This window comes from Lissotriton vulgaris, chromosome 5 (assembly GCF_964263255.1).
Source record: "Lissotriton vulgaris chromosome 5, aLisVul1.2, whole genome shotgun sequence".
In the NCBI taxonomy this organism is placed as follows: domain Eukaryota; kingdom Metazoa; phylum Chordata; class Amphibia; order Caudata; family Salamandridae; genus Lissotriton; species Lissotriton vulgaris.
Genome location: NC_141693.1, coordinates 1308924974 through 1308942947, shown reverse-complemented (window position 1 = coordinate 1308942947; position 17974 = coordinate 1308924974). Strand labels below are relative to the sequence as shown.

At 48.6% G+C, this 17974-nt stretch overlaps 1 protein-coding gene across 2 annotated transcripts in view; it reads left to right on the top strand.

Moving 5' to 3' along the window:
* The window catches only part of NUDT3 (nudix hydrolase 3), a 443844-nt gene that overhangs the window by 349294 nt on the left and 76576 nt on the right, over window positions 1-17974 (top strand). For both annotated transcript variants that reach the window (XM_086923201.1, XM_086923200.1), the window contains exon 4: window positions 16418-16502. In XM_086923201.1, the coding sequence (XP_086779327.1) occupies window positions 16418-16502 (85 nt within the window). The remainder of the gene's footprint in view (window positions 1-16417; window positions 16503-17974) is intronic.

Genomic DNA, 17974 nt, shown 5'->3' with positions numbered 1-17974 from the left:
GACCAAACGTGGTCACACATACCAATTGGTCTAATTCCTTCTTTTGTTTTGGCTGGAGAAGTGTATCCCTGGGGGTATATTGTGCCCTATTCTTGGAATGTTTAAGCAATTTTTTGGGGTACCCTCTTTCGACCATCTCATTGCAAAATCTGGTTGCGTGTAAGTCAAAATCTTTAAGGTCGCTACAATTGCGTCGAATCCGTAGTAGTTGGCCGTAGGGTAAATTATCCTTAAGGCATTGCGGATGCGAGCTGGTGTAGTGAAGGATTGTATTCCTGTCAGTTTGTTTCTTGTGCAAAGAGGTCGTCAACTTGGATTCACTGGTGGCATAGACGATCCTTCAAGTCCACCAGAACCCATGGCACCTGAATGATAAGGTAACCCGCATGTCCACCCGTGCTTTTGAATGTCTTAAATGGCTAGAGGCAACAACCCTACTAAAAACGGTCTTTCCTTTCCCCACAAATAGTTCCCCATGGACCACAATCACAGCGCCCTGATGAAAATCCTGCAAACAATCCCCAGGATTTGAAACGCGTCGGCATTTTTCACTATCATTAAGAGATTTCAAGACTTTTGCGCAAATCAAGCTTATTCTCGTGAATAGTCCATATTGATTATGCTTGAGATGAGTAGAGAGTAGCACTTTTGAAAAAAACTGCCTACTCTCGCACGCTTTCTAATTGTGATCGGTTCTTGTGAACTGTTTTCTCTTCAGTTTGTGTTCATGACAATTTTTGTCCATGTTATGTTTCTGAATATTCTTCCTTAATTGTGTTTGATTTTGTTCATTAACTTCATTTTCGCACTGTATATATGCATAAACCACTGTATGTATTTTTATGGCTGGATATGAGGTTGATGGTGATCTGTCTGTCGTTTAAGAAACAATGAAAAGAATTGTTGCTAACTAAAGTATAAGTCAAAGACATAAATCAATGTCAAGGGTAAACTAATAAACTATTGTTTATCCACAACAAAGTGTTGTTCAACTCAGAGACTGGAGGCATAGGTGAATATTTTGTTGTATTTCAGGAAGGGTGTTTTGAAGCACGCAGCTGAGGTGTTCAAAGAGCCCACCCGGGCGAGGGTCATCAACCCGAGAATCGACAAGAAGTACAGGGCGGCGCCCACTGATCCAACTTATATCCAGGGACAGTTGCCTCTGGATTCCCTGGTTGTCTCCAATGCCCGCAAGAGAGCCAACTCACAGACTACGGGTGATGCTCCTCCCCCAGACAAGGAATCAAAAGTCTTTGAGGCTTCAGGGAAGAGGGTGGCAGCGCAGGCAGCCAACATGTGGCGTATATCCAACACGCAGGCACTACTGGCACGTTATGACAGGGCACACTATGATACTCTAGAAACCCTTCTACAGCATTTGCCAGATCAATATAAGGAAGCAGCAGAAATGTTGATACTGGAGGGAAAGCTTATCTCCAATGCCTCCATAAAGTGCGCCCTAGACGTGGCTGACACCGCCGCACATGCTATTAACACTAGCGTTGTGCTTCGTAGACATGCATGGCTAAGGATATCTGGGTTCAAGCCGGACATTCAAACTACCATCTTGAACCAAACGGTCAACCCAGATCACCTGTTTGGCCCTGAGGTTGATACCACCCTTGAAAAGATGAAGAAGGACACCGACACCGCAAAATCAATGGGTGCCTTGCAATCCCAGCAGTTTGGGAGTGGGTCCTTTCGTCGCTCCAATACTAGGGGCACCTCAAGGGGTCAACTCTCGCAGTCAGCGCAGTTCTACAAGAGCAACACCCAAACTTCTTATTCCAACAAGGGTCGAGGTGGTTACCGTGGCAACACCAAGGGCAGAGGACGTGGCAACAACAGCTCCAGGTCCTCCACCGCCAACAAACAGTGACGCCTTGTCACTGCCCCCCGACCACGCAACACCGGTCGGGGGGAGACTCCAGCAGTTCCTGCCCGTGTGGAAGTCCATCACCACGGACAGGTGGGTCAGGTCACTTGTCCAATTCGGTTATTGTCTGGAGCTCACATCCACTCCACCCAACATACCCCCAAAGCACCGTCCTATGTCCGGCGAGCACTTGCACTTATTGCAGCAGGAGGTCGCAGTCATGCTGCAAAAAGGGGCAATAGAGCTCGTGCCCTTGCAAGAAAGGGGTACGGGTGTTTACTCCCTGTACTTTCTTATTCCAAAGAAGGACGGATCCCTCAGACCCATCCTGGATCTCAGGCCCCTCAACTTTTACATCCTATCAGAGCATTTCCACATGCTCACACTGCAGCAGGTTCTCCCACTGCTTCAACAGGGGGACTTCCTGGCAACTCTGGACCTGAAGGATGCCTACTTCCACATTCCACTACATCCTTCACACAGAAAATACCTCAGGTTCACCATACAAGACCAGCACTACCAGTTCAAGGTTTTGCCTTTTGGGGTCACCACGGCACCCAGGGTTTTCACAAAGTGCCTGGCGACGGTGGCGGCACATCTAAGACGTCGAAACATTCACGTCTACCCCTACCTGGACGACTGGCTCATTAGGCGAAGTCGGCCCAGCAGTGTGCCGACCACGTGTCCCACACCATTCACCTTCTGCACGATCTGGGTTTCTCACTGAATTATCCAAAGTCCCATCTCCAGCCCGCCCACATACGGCAGTATCTGGGTGCGACTATAAATACTCTGGCGGCCACAGCACAGCCGAATTCAGTGAGAGTCGACAACATTCAGTCGCTGATCCACAGATTCAGACCTCAACACTCGCTTCCAGCAAGAGTGTTCATGCAGTTGATAGGCATGATGGCCTCCTGCATCTCCATTGTCCCGCACGCGAGACTACATATGCGTCCGCTTCAGGAGTGCTTAGCACGTCAGTGGACTCAGGCTCACAACCAGTTGAAAGACCTAGTGTTGGTGAGCGGTCGGGCGTACAACTCTCTGCATTGGTGGAATCCATGAAACCTTTGCAAGGGCCGACCGTTTCAGGAGCCTGTGCCACAGATTATCCTGACAACGGACGCTTCTCTCCAGGGATGGGGAGCGCATGTACTCCAATACACTGTGCAGGGACTATGGACGCAGCAACAGGGGAAGATGCACATCAATGTTCTGGAACTGATGGCAATCTTCATGGCACTAAAGGCCTTCAAAGTACATCTATGCAACAAGGTTGTGATGATCCGGACGGACAACATGACGGCAATGTACTACATTCAGAAGCAGGGAGGCACACACTCTCCGCAGCTGTCTCATCTGGCTCAGAGCATGTGGAAGTGGGCCATTCAGAGGAACATCTTCCTCATGGCAGAGCATCTCCCAGGCAAAGACAATCAGATGGCGGACCTGCTCAGCAGGCACAGCCACCAAATGCACAAGTGGGAGATACATCCATCAGTACTCCAGCCGTACTTCCAAAGGTGGGGTCATCCAGAGATCGACGAGAACGCAAAATGCCAAAGCTTCGCCGCCAGATTCTCACACCCACTGTCGCAGGGCAATGCGATATGGATGAACTGGTCAGGCAAATTTGCGTACGCTTTTCCCCCAGCACCGCTGATACCGCTGGTGGCACGCAAACTCGGGCAACACTCGATGACTCTCATCCTGGTTGCTCCAACATGGGCTCGTCAGCCATGGTACATTACGTTTCTGGAATTGTCTGTGGTACCACATCAGAGGCTACGTCTCACCCCCAGCCTTCTGACGCAGAGCCATGGCGACATTCAGCACCCAGATCCGCAACAGCTCAACCTGGCGATCTGGCTCCTGAAGTCCTAGAGTTTGGCTACCTAAACTTACCTCCCAATTGCATGGACATCGTTCGGGAGGCAAGGAAGCCTACTACTAGAGCCTGCTACGCGGCAAAATGGAAGCGGATTGCCATTTATTGTGCAAACCACATTAACCCGCTGGATGCTTCCATTCAAGACATCATCTGTTACCTGTTCCATCTGTACAAGTGTAATCTGGCTTACACTTCCATCCGCATTCATCTATCTGCGATGGCCGCGTATCTCCAAAATAGACAACACCTTTCACTCTTCAAGGTGCCGGCCATCAAAGCTTTTTTGGAAGGCCTCAAATGAGTCATTCCGCCACTGACTCCACCAGCTCCTGAGTGGAACCTCAATGTGGTTCTTACCAGACTGATGGGTCCTCCCTTTGAACCACTGCATTCCTGCGAGGTTCAGTTCGTGACGTGGAAAGTGGCTTTCCTCGTAGCCATTACATCGCTACGGAGAATCAGTGAATTGCAAGAGCCATTTATCCAAATTCATTCCAACAGGCTGGTGCTCCGCACTAACCCCAAGTTCCTGCCCAAGGTTGTGTCTCAGTTCCACATCAACCAAACAATCTAATTGCCTGTTTTCTTTCCAAATCCTGAGTCACTGGCGGAGCGGATGCTCCACACCCTTGACGTTGAGCGGGCCCTATTGTATTACATTGATAGGACCAAAGATTTCAGAAAGACTAAACAACTTTGTCGCCTTTGCGCCACACCACAAAGGTGACCCTATTTCCAAGGCTGGTATTGCTAGGTGGATCATTAAATGTATCCAGATCTGCTATGCAAAAGCAAAACGCACTCTTACCATCCTGCCAAGAGCCCACTCCACCAGGAAGTTGGGGGCCTCTATGGCCTTCCTTGGAAACATTCCCTTAGAGGACATATGTAGAGCAGCAACATGGTCTACCACACACACATTTACTAAACATTACTGTGTTGATGTGCACTCCAAACAGCAGGCAGCTGTAGGGCAGGCTGTTCTCAAGACACTTTTCCAAACTGCTGCAGCTGGCACGGGCGGCCGCCGTTAATGGAGGGACTTCTATGTATTCTATGCACAGATATGAATTCAGCAGCCCACATGCCTCGAACTGAATATGCTACTTACTAGTATGCATCTGTTCTTGGCATGTGGGGCTGCTGACATTCATATCGCCCGCCCTCCTCCCCGGCGCCTGTAGCAGCTGCAGTATTTACATGTATACTCATAGCATGGTCATCATTCACTAAATTTCACTCCATCTTGGCCACAATGGCTAAAAACAATCGGAGGATGGAGTCGATGCCCATGCGCACTGTAGTCCAGGGGAGGAGCCACCTATCTCGTGATACTTCGAAGACTCTTCCAGGACAACAAGGTGCAATCATCCGGACCCAACACTAGGCGGCGATCTATGCACAGATATGAATGTCAGCAGCCCTACATGCCAAGAACAGATGCATACTAGTAAGTAGCATATTCATTATGAATATTCGCAAGTACATGAGCACATGATAGAAGCTGCTGTTATGATTATGATGAAGTCTGTGACCTTGATGTCAACAGTGGGTGGAGCAATGAGCTGGAACCTACAAGTGGGAGTGAAGTGCTGAGTTCCAATTTGCACAGGTCCAAATGATCTGCTGGAGTTCCTTTTGACTCACAAGAGGGAGATTCTTCCAAAAGTTCCTTTTGATTCCCAAAAAGAAGGTTCACCCAGAGTTCCAATTCCTCAAGGCGCCGACTGGCTTGCCTCTGGCACGCCCATGTGCGCGTCCGTGTCAGGCTCCGGAATAAGTAGAGACCGGAAGACTGAAAAGAGGGAGGCACACGAGACTAGAATGTCAACTGGCCAAAGATGGTGGGCTTTGACCTCCAGATTCTCCTTCCAGGCTGCTCTCTCTGCTTTCTGAAGTACAATAAGTCATTACTGGTGTCAGATTATTATTTTTTTTTGTTGTTGCAAGAATGCGTCCCTGCATGGTAAAACTTTCTATTACTCTTATCAGTATTGTTTTCCCTGCACGGGGCATACAGAGGATTAAAGCATGAGAGTTGCTAACTTTTCAAATCCCCCACACACCCATCTCAAAAGGGGATTTCCTCTTTCAGCCAATCCTCCTGTTACTCATACTCACTCATCCGAAGGGCTGATCTCCTTGTCCATTGATCACTGGCCCAGCCAAACAGTCGAGGGTAAGGCCATGACAGTGCTATTTGTACTATTTCTCCGTGTCGTTACCGGAGTAGTCCCATTGAGTCAACTGCAGGTTTGGTGTGTGATATCAGAACATACATCTACATATGACATGTAGGGTTTAGCTGTATTGGAGCGGCGACATTTTGAAACTGAGTTACAAAACAATTAAGTCGTTATGACCAAACAAGCTGGCATCACATTTACCGAGTTCTGCACCATGATGCTTCCTAGTCTATTTTACTGCTTGTCTCTACACAAGGGCTTTGCACCCACACGAGCACCATATTATTTGTAGCATCTCATGGTTTTAATAATTCTTATTGGGGTGGTATAAACCCTTTGTCGAGTAGCAATGTTATTATCAGTCTGAGTCTTTTGATGCAGCCATGTGGTATTAGATCTTTCTGAATGCTACCAGTGAAAAACCAGGACATCGCCATGCAAGTTTAATGTTGAGGTTGTTATGCTGGTCTCGTGACATGAACTCAGGAATTGCCTCTTGGTGAGACATTGACTTGGACCCAGACGTTCCTTCTTGCTCCATACGTTGATTAAGATGGCAGAAACCAATTTTAAAGTTTGTTCCATTCATTGTCATCACTGAGCCCTGACACATGACTCCTAAGTCACAACACCACACACTGTTGTTCATAAAATAACTCACAAAAGGTAATGGGAGCTGCTTGCAATGTGCCTAACCACTGGAAATCGCTCTGGGTAGCATCCCAACGCATTATTCTTTGGCTCACCATGCCACGTCAGTTTGGACCCAACCATATACAAATCAGTCTTTACCCTGCTCCTCATGGGAACAGTCCAGCTCGAACTGCCAGGCCAGGTTCTCCCTGAACTGGAATACAAGCAACCCAGGACTAGTTCTGCCCTAGTAATGGGGTCATCAGCAAGGAACATACTGGTTCCAGTGACACAGTGAGCAAGTGACCCACGTCTGGGCATGTCCATGCCGCTTAGGGTTGTACATGAAACACACAAAAGGTGGTGGGTGGAATGCTTGCAATTTGTCTAACTACTGGCAATTGCTCAGGGTAACATCCCAACCCATCATTCTTTTTCACCACACCAACTCAGTTTACCACCAGCCATATGTAAATCACTTTTGACCCTGTTCCTCATAGGGACAGTCCAGCCTGAACTTCCACGCTCTGCCTGAGCTGGTTTCATACCTATTGCAAGTAGCCTCCCAACATCTTTTGTTTGTTTCATGTACCACCCTAAGTGACATGGGTATGCCCTGATGTAGGTCCCATACTCACTGGAAACAACTGTAACCTTCTCTGTAGCTCTTAACTAGGGCGAAACTGGTTGTGGGTTGCTTGTGTTCCGGTTTAGGGAGGGCCTGATTGATAGTTCTGGTTGGACTACTCCTATTGGAGCAGGGTCAAGACTGATTTGCATATACCTGTGTCAAAACTGAGATTGCATGGTGAGCAAATGAAAGATGGGTTGGAGTGCTACCCTGAGCTATTGCCAATGGTCAGACTTATGGCAAGCAGACTCCCTTCACCTTTTTGTGTGTTTAATATATCAGTTAAAACGGGTATCAAAAACAAAGCCATAAAAATCCCATAACCACAATAAGAATGGGTACATTTTGGAGTTGGTAATTCTAGTGGTATTCTTAAAGAAACCCACATGCACCATCCAATAATTGATGAGCAAATTAGTATGTACACTTATGCAAGATGTGACACAGAACTAGTAATATCTGAATACGTGTAGTGTTCAAAGATACAGGTTTGTCAAACTAGTAAGAAGGTTAGGGATCTGCATTTGTGAGCACAAGTCCACAACCGAAAGTCTAGCCTAACTCAGAACAGGATGAACTATAATCCTAAAATACCACAAATGAGGTATCAAGTTTTTGAAAAAATCTATATGCCTCAGCGTGCAAATTATATTTCTCCAGTTCGAGATTTTCTGGATCGAGCGCGTAATCGTTTTTGTCCATAGGACTTAAATGAAACAGAACAATTATTGTGCTTATTAGAACCGTAAATGAAAATCCTGAGCAATCTCCAGATTAGAAAAAGACATGGTTACCAATACCGAAAAAGTTGGATGTTATATGCAATATAAAGAGATCAATGATGCACACAACCAAATCTCTTTGAAGTCTAGAAGTAAAATAATCATGAACCATGGTCATTCAGAACACGCTTGGCAATGACCACAAAACCATTGCCCAGAACTCAAAACGTTACAAACTGAGAAAATCAAACCAATTCAGCTAAAGCTCCCTTGAGCCATGGAATGAAAATTTGTTAAGCTGCACCATCATTTTAGATCTTCTTTGAAATGGAAAGGAAGTTCCTTTGCACCATTAACAGGGAAGATAGTTAAAGCTTACGGATCTGTGGCAGAGAAATCTCGTTCAAGACTGCTGTTATGAAATTCAATTGCTTTACAAATGGGCAATAGTTTCTCATCCTTGTAAAACAGAAAATCTTATGGGGAAAATTTTGACAGGTCGAACTTGACACTCTCATAGGCATTTGGAACAGGAACAGCTGTTGCCATATCTCATTCTTTTGGCGAAGTCCGGATTGACACACTAATCCATCCAGGTACACTTGGCAGAAATTTCCAGGTTTCTAAGGCAATCCGGGGAACTTTCTCTTCGGTCTACCAGACTAGTAAATTTATAAATGAGGTCTCTTCAGGGCTTTTCCACCAATAAAATGTCCTGCAGTAGCTTGCCAGTTGAATACGGTCCTCGCTTTGAGACGATCCATAAAAGAGAAATGAAATACATCTTGAAAACTGCGCTATTGTTGGCCTTCACATCGGCTAGGAGAGACAGCGAAATTCAGGCTTTCGCAGTTTCAGAACCTTTTCTACGGTTTAAGGAAGACAAAGTGGTGTTAAGAACTAAACCAAGAATCGTACCTAAAGCTTTGACTTCATTCCACCTGAATGAGCCTGTAATCTTTTCAACATACTTCAAAAACCTTTTATCTCCGACATAGCGGAAGCCTTCGCGTCCTATTATGAGGCGGTGTATACTCCGCTATGCACCAGATCCGAATCAGACTGTGCGGAGTTCCTTCGGGACTTCGCGCTTCCCACGCTGTCTCAGGAACAGACAGACAGCTCAGAGGCAGACCGTACGGCCTTAGAAATAGGGGACACCCTTAGCGCGCTCCAGGCGGGCAAGGCGCAGGGACCCAACGAGCTCCCAGTAGAGATAAACCGCACACCAATGTTGTCCTAGATCCCATGAGACGCATGTTTCTAGAGGCGACAAGAGGGGCTGCTCCCACCGGATCAATGGGAGGCCACTATAGTGGTCATCCATAAGGCCGTGAAACCGACGGAATACTGTTCCTCATACAGCCCCATCTCGCTCATCAACGTGGAGGCCAAAGTTTAGGCAAAACTTTAGCGACGTGTCTAAGTGCGGTTCTGCTTGATTTGGTGCATGTCGACCAGTCTGGATTCATGCCCCATAGGAGTACGCGGCATAACTTGAGGCGCCTCTATGGGGTGTTATACATGACTGAGGATGTGGGCGACACCCAAACAGCTTTGATGGCCCTGGACGCCTCAATGGCCTTTGACAGTATTGAATGGCGGTATCTGTTCATGGTCCTGCAACGGCTGGACTTTGGGCCGGTCTTCTGCAACTGGGTGTGTCTGTTGTATGAGAGACTGGTGGCCAGAATCAGAGTGAACGGAGTTATGTCTCGGGTGTCCCCCCTGGGGCGTGGTACTAGGTGGGGGTACCCCATCCCCTCTCCTTTTCGCCCTTGCACTCAACCGCTGGCTCATTGGATAAATAGGGATCGGTTGTTTTGGGGCTTGGCACTCACGGATGACTGGGAGGAGCGTATATACTTATATGTGAAGTAGTGTGGCTCACTGGTTAGAGGCGGCAGACCCGAGAGCAGAGGACGGCCCGGGACCAGGGTTCGATTCCCGGCGCGGCAAGTTTCTGGACCAGGGTCAGCGGACTCGATAATTCTCTCGCCTCGGTGCCCACTCTGATCAGCGATCACACTCGGCAACTCTGGGCATTAGCTTGCCTCATCTTCACTAACGGCCCCACCAGACCGCCGGGGATGCCTGGTCTCACCCTGGAGATACCCATTAAGGACCATCTCTCAGGGAAGCCAGGAAGGGTTTCGCAGCGGTCGAAGCGCCTTGGGACCCTACGGGTAAGTAGTGCGCTATATAAATGCCAATACATTTACATTTACATATTCCAATGATATCGTCCTCTACATGGCCAGACCCTACCAATCTATGGCGCAGGCGCTCCACCTCTTTGAGCTATTTGGCAGTTATTCTGGCTATAGGATTAATTGGTCTAAATCCTTAATCTACCCTCTCTCGGGCAAACCTCCCCCCCCCCCCCCCCCCCCCCCACCCCTCGAGGGTCCTGTCGAAATGCCCGGCCCTCGTAGTCACTGAGGGATTTAAATACCTCGGAGTGTATGTCACTAGTTACAGGACAGTGTTTTTTGTCAAAAACCTGGAACCACACCTGGCTCGGTTGATGCCGGATGTTGCCCATTGGCGCTTCTTGCCTCTTACACTGATGGGACGCGCCGCGCTCTTCAAAATGTACATCCTGCAGAACTCCCCTTACCCGGTGCCAGATCGGGTATTCAGTTGTATATCACAGGCCCTGCGGACGTTGCTCCGGGACGGGGGCAACCCTAGAATCACGCTTAACAAACTCAAGAGAGGGGTGTATGACTGGCCCTACCGGATGTGAGGCTGTACTATTGGGCGTCCCAGCTTCAGGTCATTAACGATTGGGTCTACGTGGAGGCCTTGGAGCCAGCCTACAGGGTGGACAGGTATGCCATTCCAGATGGCAACTGCGAACCTCTCCTATACTTGCGAAAGCCGCAGGGTGACTTGCCTTCGCATACAGGGGTGGTACTGCAGTGCTGGAGAGATGACAATAGATTCCTGAGTTGGACGGACACTATCACTGGCAGAACCCCGCTCTGTTTCGGGGACCAATTGAAGGAGGTGAGGAGGCTTACGGGCTTCAAGGGCTGGAAGTTGATTGGAATCAAATACCTTTGGGATATCTGGAAGGGGGGGGGGAGGCTCAGATCCTTTGACTACCTAAAAAAGGAGTACCAAATGCATGACTCAAAACACTACCATTATCTGCGTCTCTCATGCATTGTGCGCCCACATCCCATTGGAGACATCAATTACAGAGTGCTTGCCCATGGAGGACAGGCTCCTGCTGGACCCCATCTTAGAGAAGCCCACAGCAACCATCTACAGTAAATTGATTAATAATATGCCTGACCCACTGCTGTCTCTGCGGGCGAAATAGGAGGGTGACATAGGCAGCCTGGAAGACAATGATTGGCAGGACGCCCTGCAGAGCCACACACACAGAGCCCCTCCCAGACAGAGCCCCTCCCAGACAGAGCCCCTCCCAGACAGAGCCCCTCCCACACAGAGACAGAGCCCCTCCCACACAGAGCCCCTCCCACACAGAGCCCCCCCCACACAGAGCCCCCCCACACAGAGCCCCCCCACACAGAGCCCCCCCACACAGAGCCCCCCACACAGAGCCCCCCACACAGAGCCCCCCACACAGAGCCCCCCACACAGAGCCCCCCACACAGAGCCCCCCACACAGAGCCCCCCACACAGCGCCCCCCACACAGAGCTCCCCCCCACACAGAGCTCCCCCCCACACAGAGCTCCCCCCCACACAGAGCCCCCCCACACAGAGCCCCCCCACACAACCCCCCCCACACAACCCCCCCGACACACACACACGGAGCCCCCCACACACACACACACAGCCCCCCCCACACACACACACAGAGCCCCCCACACACACAGAGCCCCCCCACACAGAGTCCCCCACACACAGAGCCCCCCCCACACACACACACAGAGCCCCCCACACACACACACAGAGCCCCCCACACACACAGAGCCCCCCCCCACACACACAGAGCCCCCCCACACACGCAGAGCCCCCCACACACGCAGAGCCCCCCACACACGCAGAGCCCCCCACACACGCAGAGCCCCCCACACACGCAGAGCCCCCCACACACGCAGAGCCCCCCACACACGCAGAGCCCCCCACACACGCAGAGCCCCCCACACACGCAGAGCCCCCCACACACGCAGAGCCCCCCACACACGCAGAGCCCCCCCACACACGCAGAGCCCCCCCACACACGCAGAGCCCCCCACACACGCAGAGCCCCCCACACACGCAGAGCCCCCCACACACGCAGAGCCCCCCACACACGCAGAGCCCCGCACACACGCAGAGCCCCCCACACAAACACAGAGCCCCCCCCCACACAGAGCCCCCCCCCACTCAGCGCCCCCACACACACACAGCACCCCCACACACACACAGCGCCCCCACACACACACAGCGCCCCCACACACACACAGCGCCCCCACACACACAGCGCCCCCACACACACAGCGCCCCCACACAGGGAAGAGAGGCCAGAAAAAACGATCACACATACAGAGCCCTCTACACACGCACACACACACACACACACACAGCCACCACCCCCCCACACACATACACACACACACACACACACAGGGAACAAAGTTCTTGGTACATTTGGAGACCAGGTGAAATCTATGATTTTAAGGGTGGCTGGTGAATGGGTAGAAAGGTTGTAGCTTAGTCATCAGAGGGGGTTAAATTATGTTTCCATGTTTTTTTATGTTCTATTTGGTGTGTGGGCAAAAACAAAACTGCAGGAAACCCCAACAAAATAGCTCGATCGTCGAAGTCTATTCATGTCACATGTTCAAATCCCGGCAGATTGACTCCCCTTGTCTCTCTTTTTAGCTTGATAAAATGAGTATCAATCAGTTAAATACCAATTCGACCTATTATTTAAGTAGCAAAATATTCAGTTTTTTTCCCGTGAGCAAATAGAGAAAATGACAGGTGAGAGAGGAAGAGGTTGAAAAGGGAGTGGACAGTGAGATTATGTGAGTGTGCAATTTCTAACTTGAATGTTAGAGCTTTCAATCTCAATGATATACTTTGAGGGAGCTGAGAGGATAGTGCACATGTTTCTGACGTCTGTGCAGAAGGCTTCATGAGAGTCCTGAACAGAGGACCAAGAGAACAGAATCTACTGGGAACAACATTCTAATTTTTCTTCATTTTAACAAAACAGATCCCGTACTTTTTGTTTAGAAACAACTGCTCCTGAACGGTTGACGCAGATCTTGAGTTGCCTCCGGCTGAAAAGGACAGAGGTCTCCTGTACTATGAAGTAAGAGGAGAGAGGGTAGATAAAGAAGAAACAAGCCTTCTCTCTAGGAGGCCTGCTACCTGAAAGAAAGGTAGATCTGTGCAATTTATTAATCAGGAAATGTAAAAGCTCCTGGGCAATCTTTTGTCTACGGTGTACAGTACATTTATATGTAACAAGTTTGGCGGAATCCCGTGAGCTATTTACTCGGTCTAGAGTCTGCATTATGCTAAAGATGGTGTCATCTTATTTTGAGTAGATGTTTAAAAGCAAGAAACAAGCGAAGATACAATGTGCTCACTGTTAATTCCACATCAATCAGAGGGTGCAGAAATGAGTCCTACCTTTGATGTACTCTCTTTAGGTTTTTTTTCAGCTGTTGTGAATGATTTTTTTTTAATGGGTTTGGAAAGGATTTATTTAAAATAATATATATTGCGCGGCTGAAATGTACGTTGTTTGCATGCTGGTGACGTGGATTCCCCGCGGTGCCATGTGCTCCCTGCAGGAGCATCTGTCGGTCTCAAACAACCCGCAGGCCGAGCACCTGTCAAAACACAGCAGTGTGACGTCCGCAGAGGTGTGGAGTACAGGACCCATAAGACATTTGCGGGTGGTGTGGGCATCTACCCCCTACTGATGGATGGATGGATGGATGGATAGTTGAATAGGTGGGTGGCTGGGGTGTCGAGCTGCAGCAGGGCGGCGGCCGGCCTGGGTTGGGGTGTTATAGTGGGGGAGCCCAGCACAGAGGGCTCATTGTGGAGCTCCAGCTGGCCGCCCCTCAGCCTCTTGTCTCCTAGCTTCCCATTCACTGCCCATTGTCCCTGGGCCTTCAATGAGACCGTACCACTCGGTGCATCCGCGGGACTGGTGGGGAGGCAGGGGAGTGCGCCCGGCCATCTGCAGAGCCCCAATAGCCGTCCCAGGGGTGCTGGCACGGCCTTTCATCCCCGGCCCTGGAGACCAGGTACAGCGAGGCCTCCTGCAGCCCCCGAGGCCGTCCAGCCGCGGCCGGGATTGGCACCGCCCACCCCTCTCCTTACTGCAGGATGGGCGCGCCCGTGATGCTGGCGGACACTGAGCATGTTATACATGGAGGCGGCGGCCCTGCTCCCACCGAAAACAATACGAAGGATCCGGCGGGCGGCGGCGACGTAGGCGTGGGTCTGAGGCGGGCGAGGGACAGAGGTGTGGGACGGAGGCGCACCGCCGCGGGAGGGCCGGGTCCGAGGGTACCGCTGCCTGGCTGTGATGCTTCATGGAGGCGTGCCATGGAGGAGCCTTAAAGTTGCTCCATCAAGGCGCCTGAGGGGATGAATCTGAAGGTGGCGTCGAGGAGCATCATTGGACTGTCGCACTGAGGAGCATCACAATTATTGAATATCAAGCCGTCAGGAGGAAAGTGCAACACCACCACGTTTCTCCAAGGCGAGGCAGAAATGCCTCGGAGAAAGTCATTTTGCGATTCGGGGGCGTGTTTGTAGCAGTTGAGTGACGGATGACGTCACGGCTTAAAAACTGCAAAAAACACGCCCCCGAATCACAAAAAGACGGGGCTTGAACAGAGTGACGCCCCTCTTCTTTAATGGCTGGCCTCCGTTTAGGAAGCCAGCCAATGGAGAAGAGGGGCGGGTTCAAGCCCCCATACTGCCAAAACAAAAAATCTCACTCTGCCCACTGCTTATGCAGTGCGACGGAGGCAGAGACCTAAAAAGGGCTATGTTCTATCAAGGAGCAGTGTAGCTCAATGGATACAGTCAGCTATCACTTTTTGCCACGAAAAAGCGGGAAGACCATTATCTGCGAAAGTTGAAGCGCACTCCACAAGAATGATGGCTACTTCTACATCTGTTTGCTGGAGTATCGCTTCCTGACATCTGCAGAGCAGCAACATGGCCGAATATACATATCTTCACCAAACACAACTGTTTGGATATGGCACAGAAAAGTGATGCTGCAGTTGGACAGACTGTCCTGAGACACCTGTTTCATTAAGGTACAGGTTCTCGCAAGTTTTTCTTTGACTAACAACTGCTTCAGATGTAATGTGATATTTTCATGGTTTATGCTATACTCTTAATGTTGGCTATGGCAGTGTACGTTTTTATTACATAACTTGTTTACCTTAAACTTGTACACCTTTAGAAGAGTGTCTTCGCCTAACCGGCTTCATTTAAGAATTATTACTGCTAGCTACTCTGATTCAAGCATGAGAATCTATGAAAGATTCAATACTGGAGAAAAAACAAACTACTTATCTGTACACTGTGGTTCTCCAGTTTTAAAACCTTTCATAGGTTCACATGAATCCCGCCCACGTCCCAGTTTAGGTTTGCCACAATATACCTCATAAGAATATTCATTTATTCACACTTATGTTCAAAATCTTCGGTATGGTGGCTCTGCAGGGAAGATGTGGTCTGGGGCTTGACTCTGATCGGTTGAAGTTTGGGTCTGTTGTAATGATGTGGATTGTTACACAAATTCACTGGTTTTCTCCATACTTTCTAATGTACTTCTAATAGGGATAGCTTATTTAAGTACCGTGAAACTCCAACCATGACGAAGGGTAGATACAAATATGTGATTCACGTACCATTTCCTAACCTCCACCCTCCCGTTGTTTATGTCCCTCCCCCAACAAAAAAGTATAACTAACTAGCATTAGAACAGAAAGGAGGAAGTTGCCAGCATTGCAAGGACAAAAAAACTAGGCATTTGTTGTTTAATTTTTTTAATAGGGTTGTTAAGTTTTTTACATAATGTCGTCTTGATAATATATAAGATACCAAAAATGCCTATAACACTTTATTATAACTTTTTAACATGCTGCATGGCAGCCACAATGTTCTACAACATAGCTTAAAGACATTGGCAAAGTCATTAGCTCTGGCTAAACACTTATAAGGTCCCAAAGGCGAGACCTATCCGCTATGCCTGTGCTTGTTTTCTTCTTACATATGTTTGCGGCATTTTTTTCTCCAGAAATGTAAACATTTCTGCAAAACAATTAAGAGTTGCCCGACTAATATAAACATATGCTCAGAAAAGATTTTTGGATTTTGTATCCATGAGCTGAAGTCTCCAGTCAATAAAATCCTTATTCTCTGATGCGCGGTCTGATTTCTGTTGAGCATGTTTATGATGATACAATAGGTAACTGTTGCACCTGCAACATATCCTAACAAGAACTTAATTTTACCTCCCTTAGAATCGGGACAGGAAGCATCGGACATACGTCTATGTCCTCATAGTCACAGAAGTGCTGGATGACTGGGAAGATTCCGTGAACATTGGTAAGTTTGTTAAAATGCCCAGTTCCTTTGTCTTACAGACTGACCTTGATAGAATTGTGATTGAGATTCCTGAGCAGACATGACTGGGGAAATACTCCAGCTACTGAAATGTTTGCTTACAATCATGCTTGGAACAGTAATGCAAATTCCTTGGACAGGCATTGTATAATTTTTAGGGCCCCAAGTCTATTCCAATCTGTCTCTTTCCCCAAAAAGAGTAATTGAAAGTGCTAGGCCAGAGTGATACCATGAATGCTTCTTCCTCATTGGCTTGATCAGTAAGATAAATATGTGGACTTATTTGCAAATGTTTTGTCCCTTTCTATAATGCCATATGAAGGAAAAAATAATGCAACCTGTCTGGGTTGCAAGTGATAGCTATTTGGGTTAATTAGTATCTTAAGTCAGTGCTTTTACTCGTCCCATGAGTGGGAAACTGCTGGAAGCTATCACCCCATAGTTGTTTGTGCCAAGGGTTAGCAATCCAGACATCTTTGCAACTCATTTGAGCAGCAAGTGTGAGCACTTCACTTTTTGGATGAGCAAGAGGGGTTGGCACAATTTGTACTAGATGTGGCCATGTCTGTATTTTGCCCACAAACACACAGTGGGTCTTCAGAGGTTCATGGACAACCTAGGCATATTAATGGATTCACCCAGACCTCCCAGGTCTCACTTCTCCCATTCTTAGTTCTGCAGAGGGACCATGTATGTTTCTCCTGAGGAGAGACCTTCTGTCCAGTGAGGAAGGAAGAGAGCTTTACTTTTTCACATCACTGGACTGAGGTTGGTGTTCAAGTGGACACTTGACGTTTGTATTCTGTTAATGTGTGAATCTGTTAATAAATGTGTCTGGATCATGTTTTGCAGATCAGATCCTGGGCATTACCCCCCATCTAGTGTTATATTTGGAAATTGTCATGCTGTTAACTTCACTAGATATAATTTCTGAAGAATACATCTTCCTGCAGATTCCCCACTCTAGAAATTGTTCTTCCAGGCATTTGCCTAGCCTGGAAAAGGTTTTCCCTAGCAGTATCCTCCTGTGCTGCCAGGAACCGCCATACAGGTTCAATAGTGACTTCTCCGGATGTGTACCTTGCCCTCTGCTCGAGAGTGTGGAGGTCCAGGCATCTGCCGGCAAAGTTAACACTCATGGATTCTCTGTGACTCCTCACTCTCCGAGAGGGAGTTGAAAAGGATTGAGGCATTCGGAAAACAAATGTTTTCCTCAGCCAGCGTGGTGTTGAGATCTATCAACGCAGTCTACTTTTTAGTGTTCTATGCATGCCCCTTTGTGGCAGTTCTGGAGGGGTTTTAAACCTCTTTGGCTCAAACCATTCAAGACAGTCATGATGTAGCAATGCACATCAGTAGGGCTGGCCAGGATATAACTAACTGTTTGGGGCGTGCAGTGGGCATTAGTGTGGTGTTATGATGCTTGACTTGGACACAATCCACTGCTTTTTTGG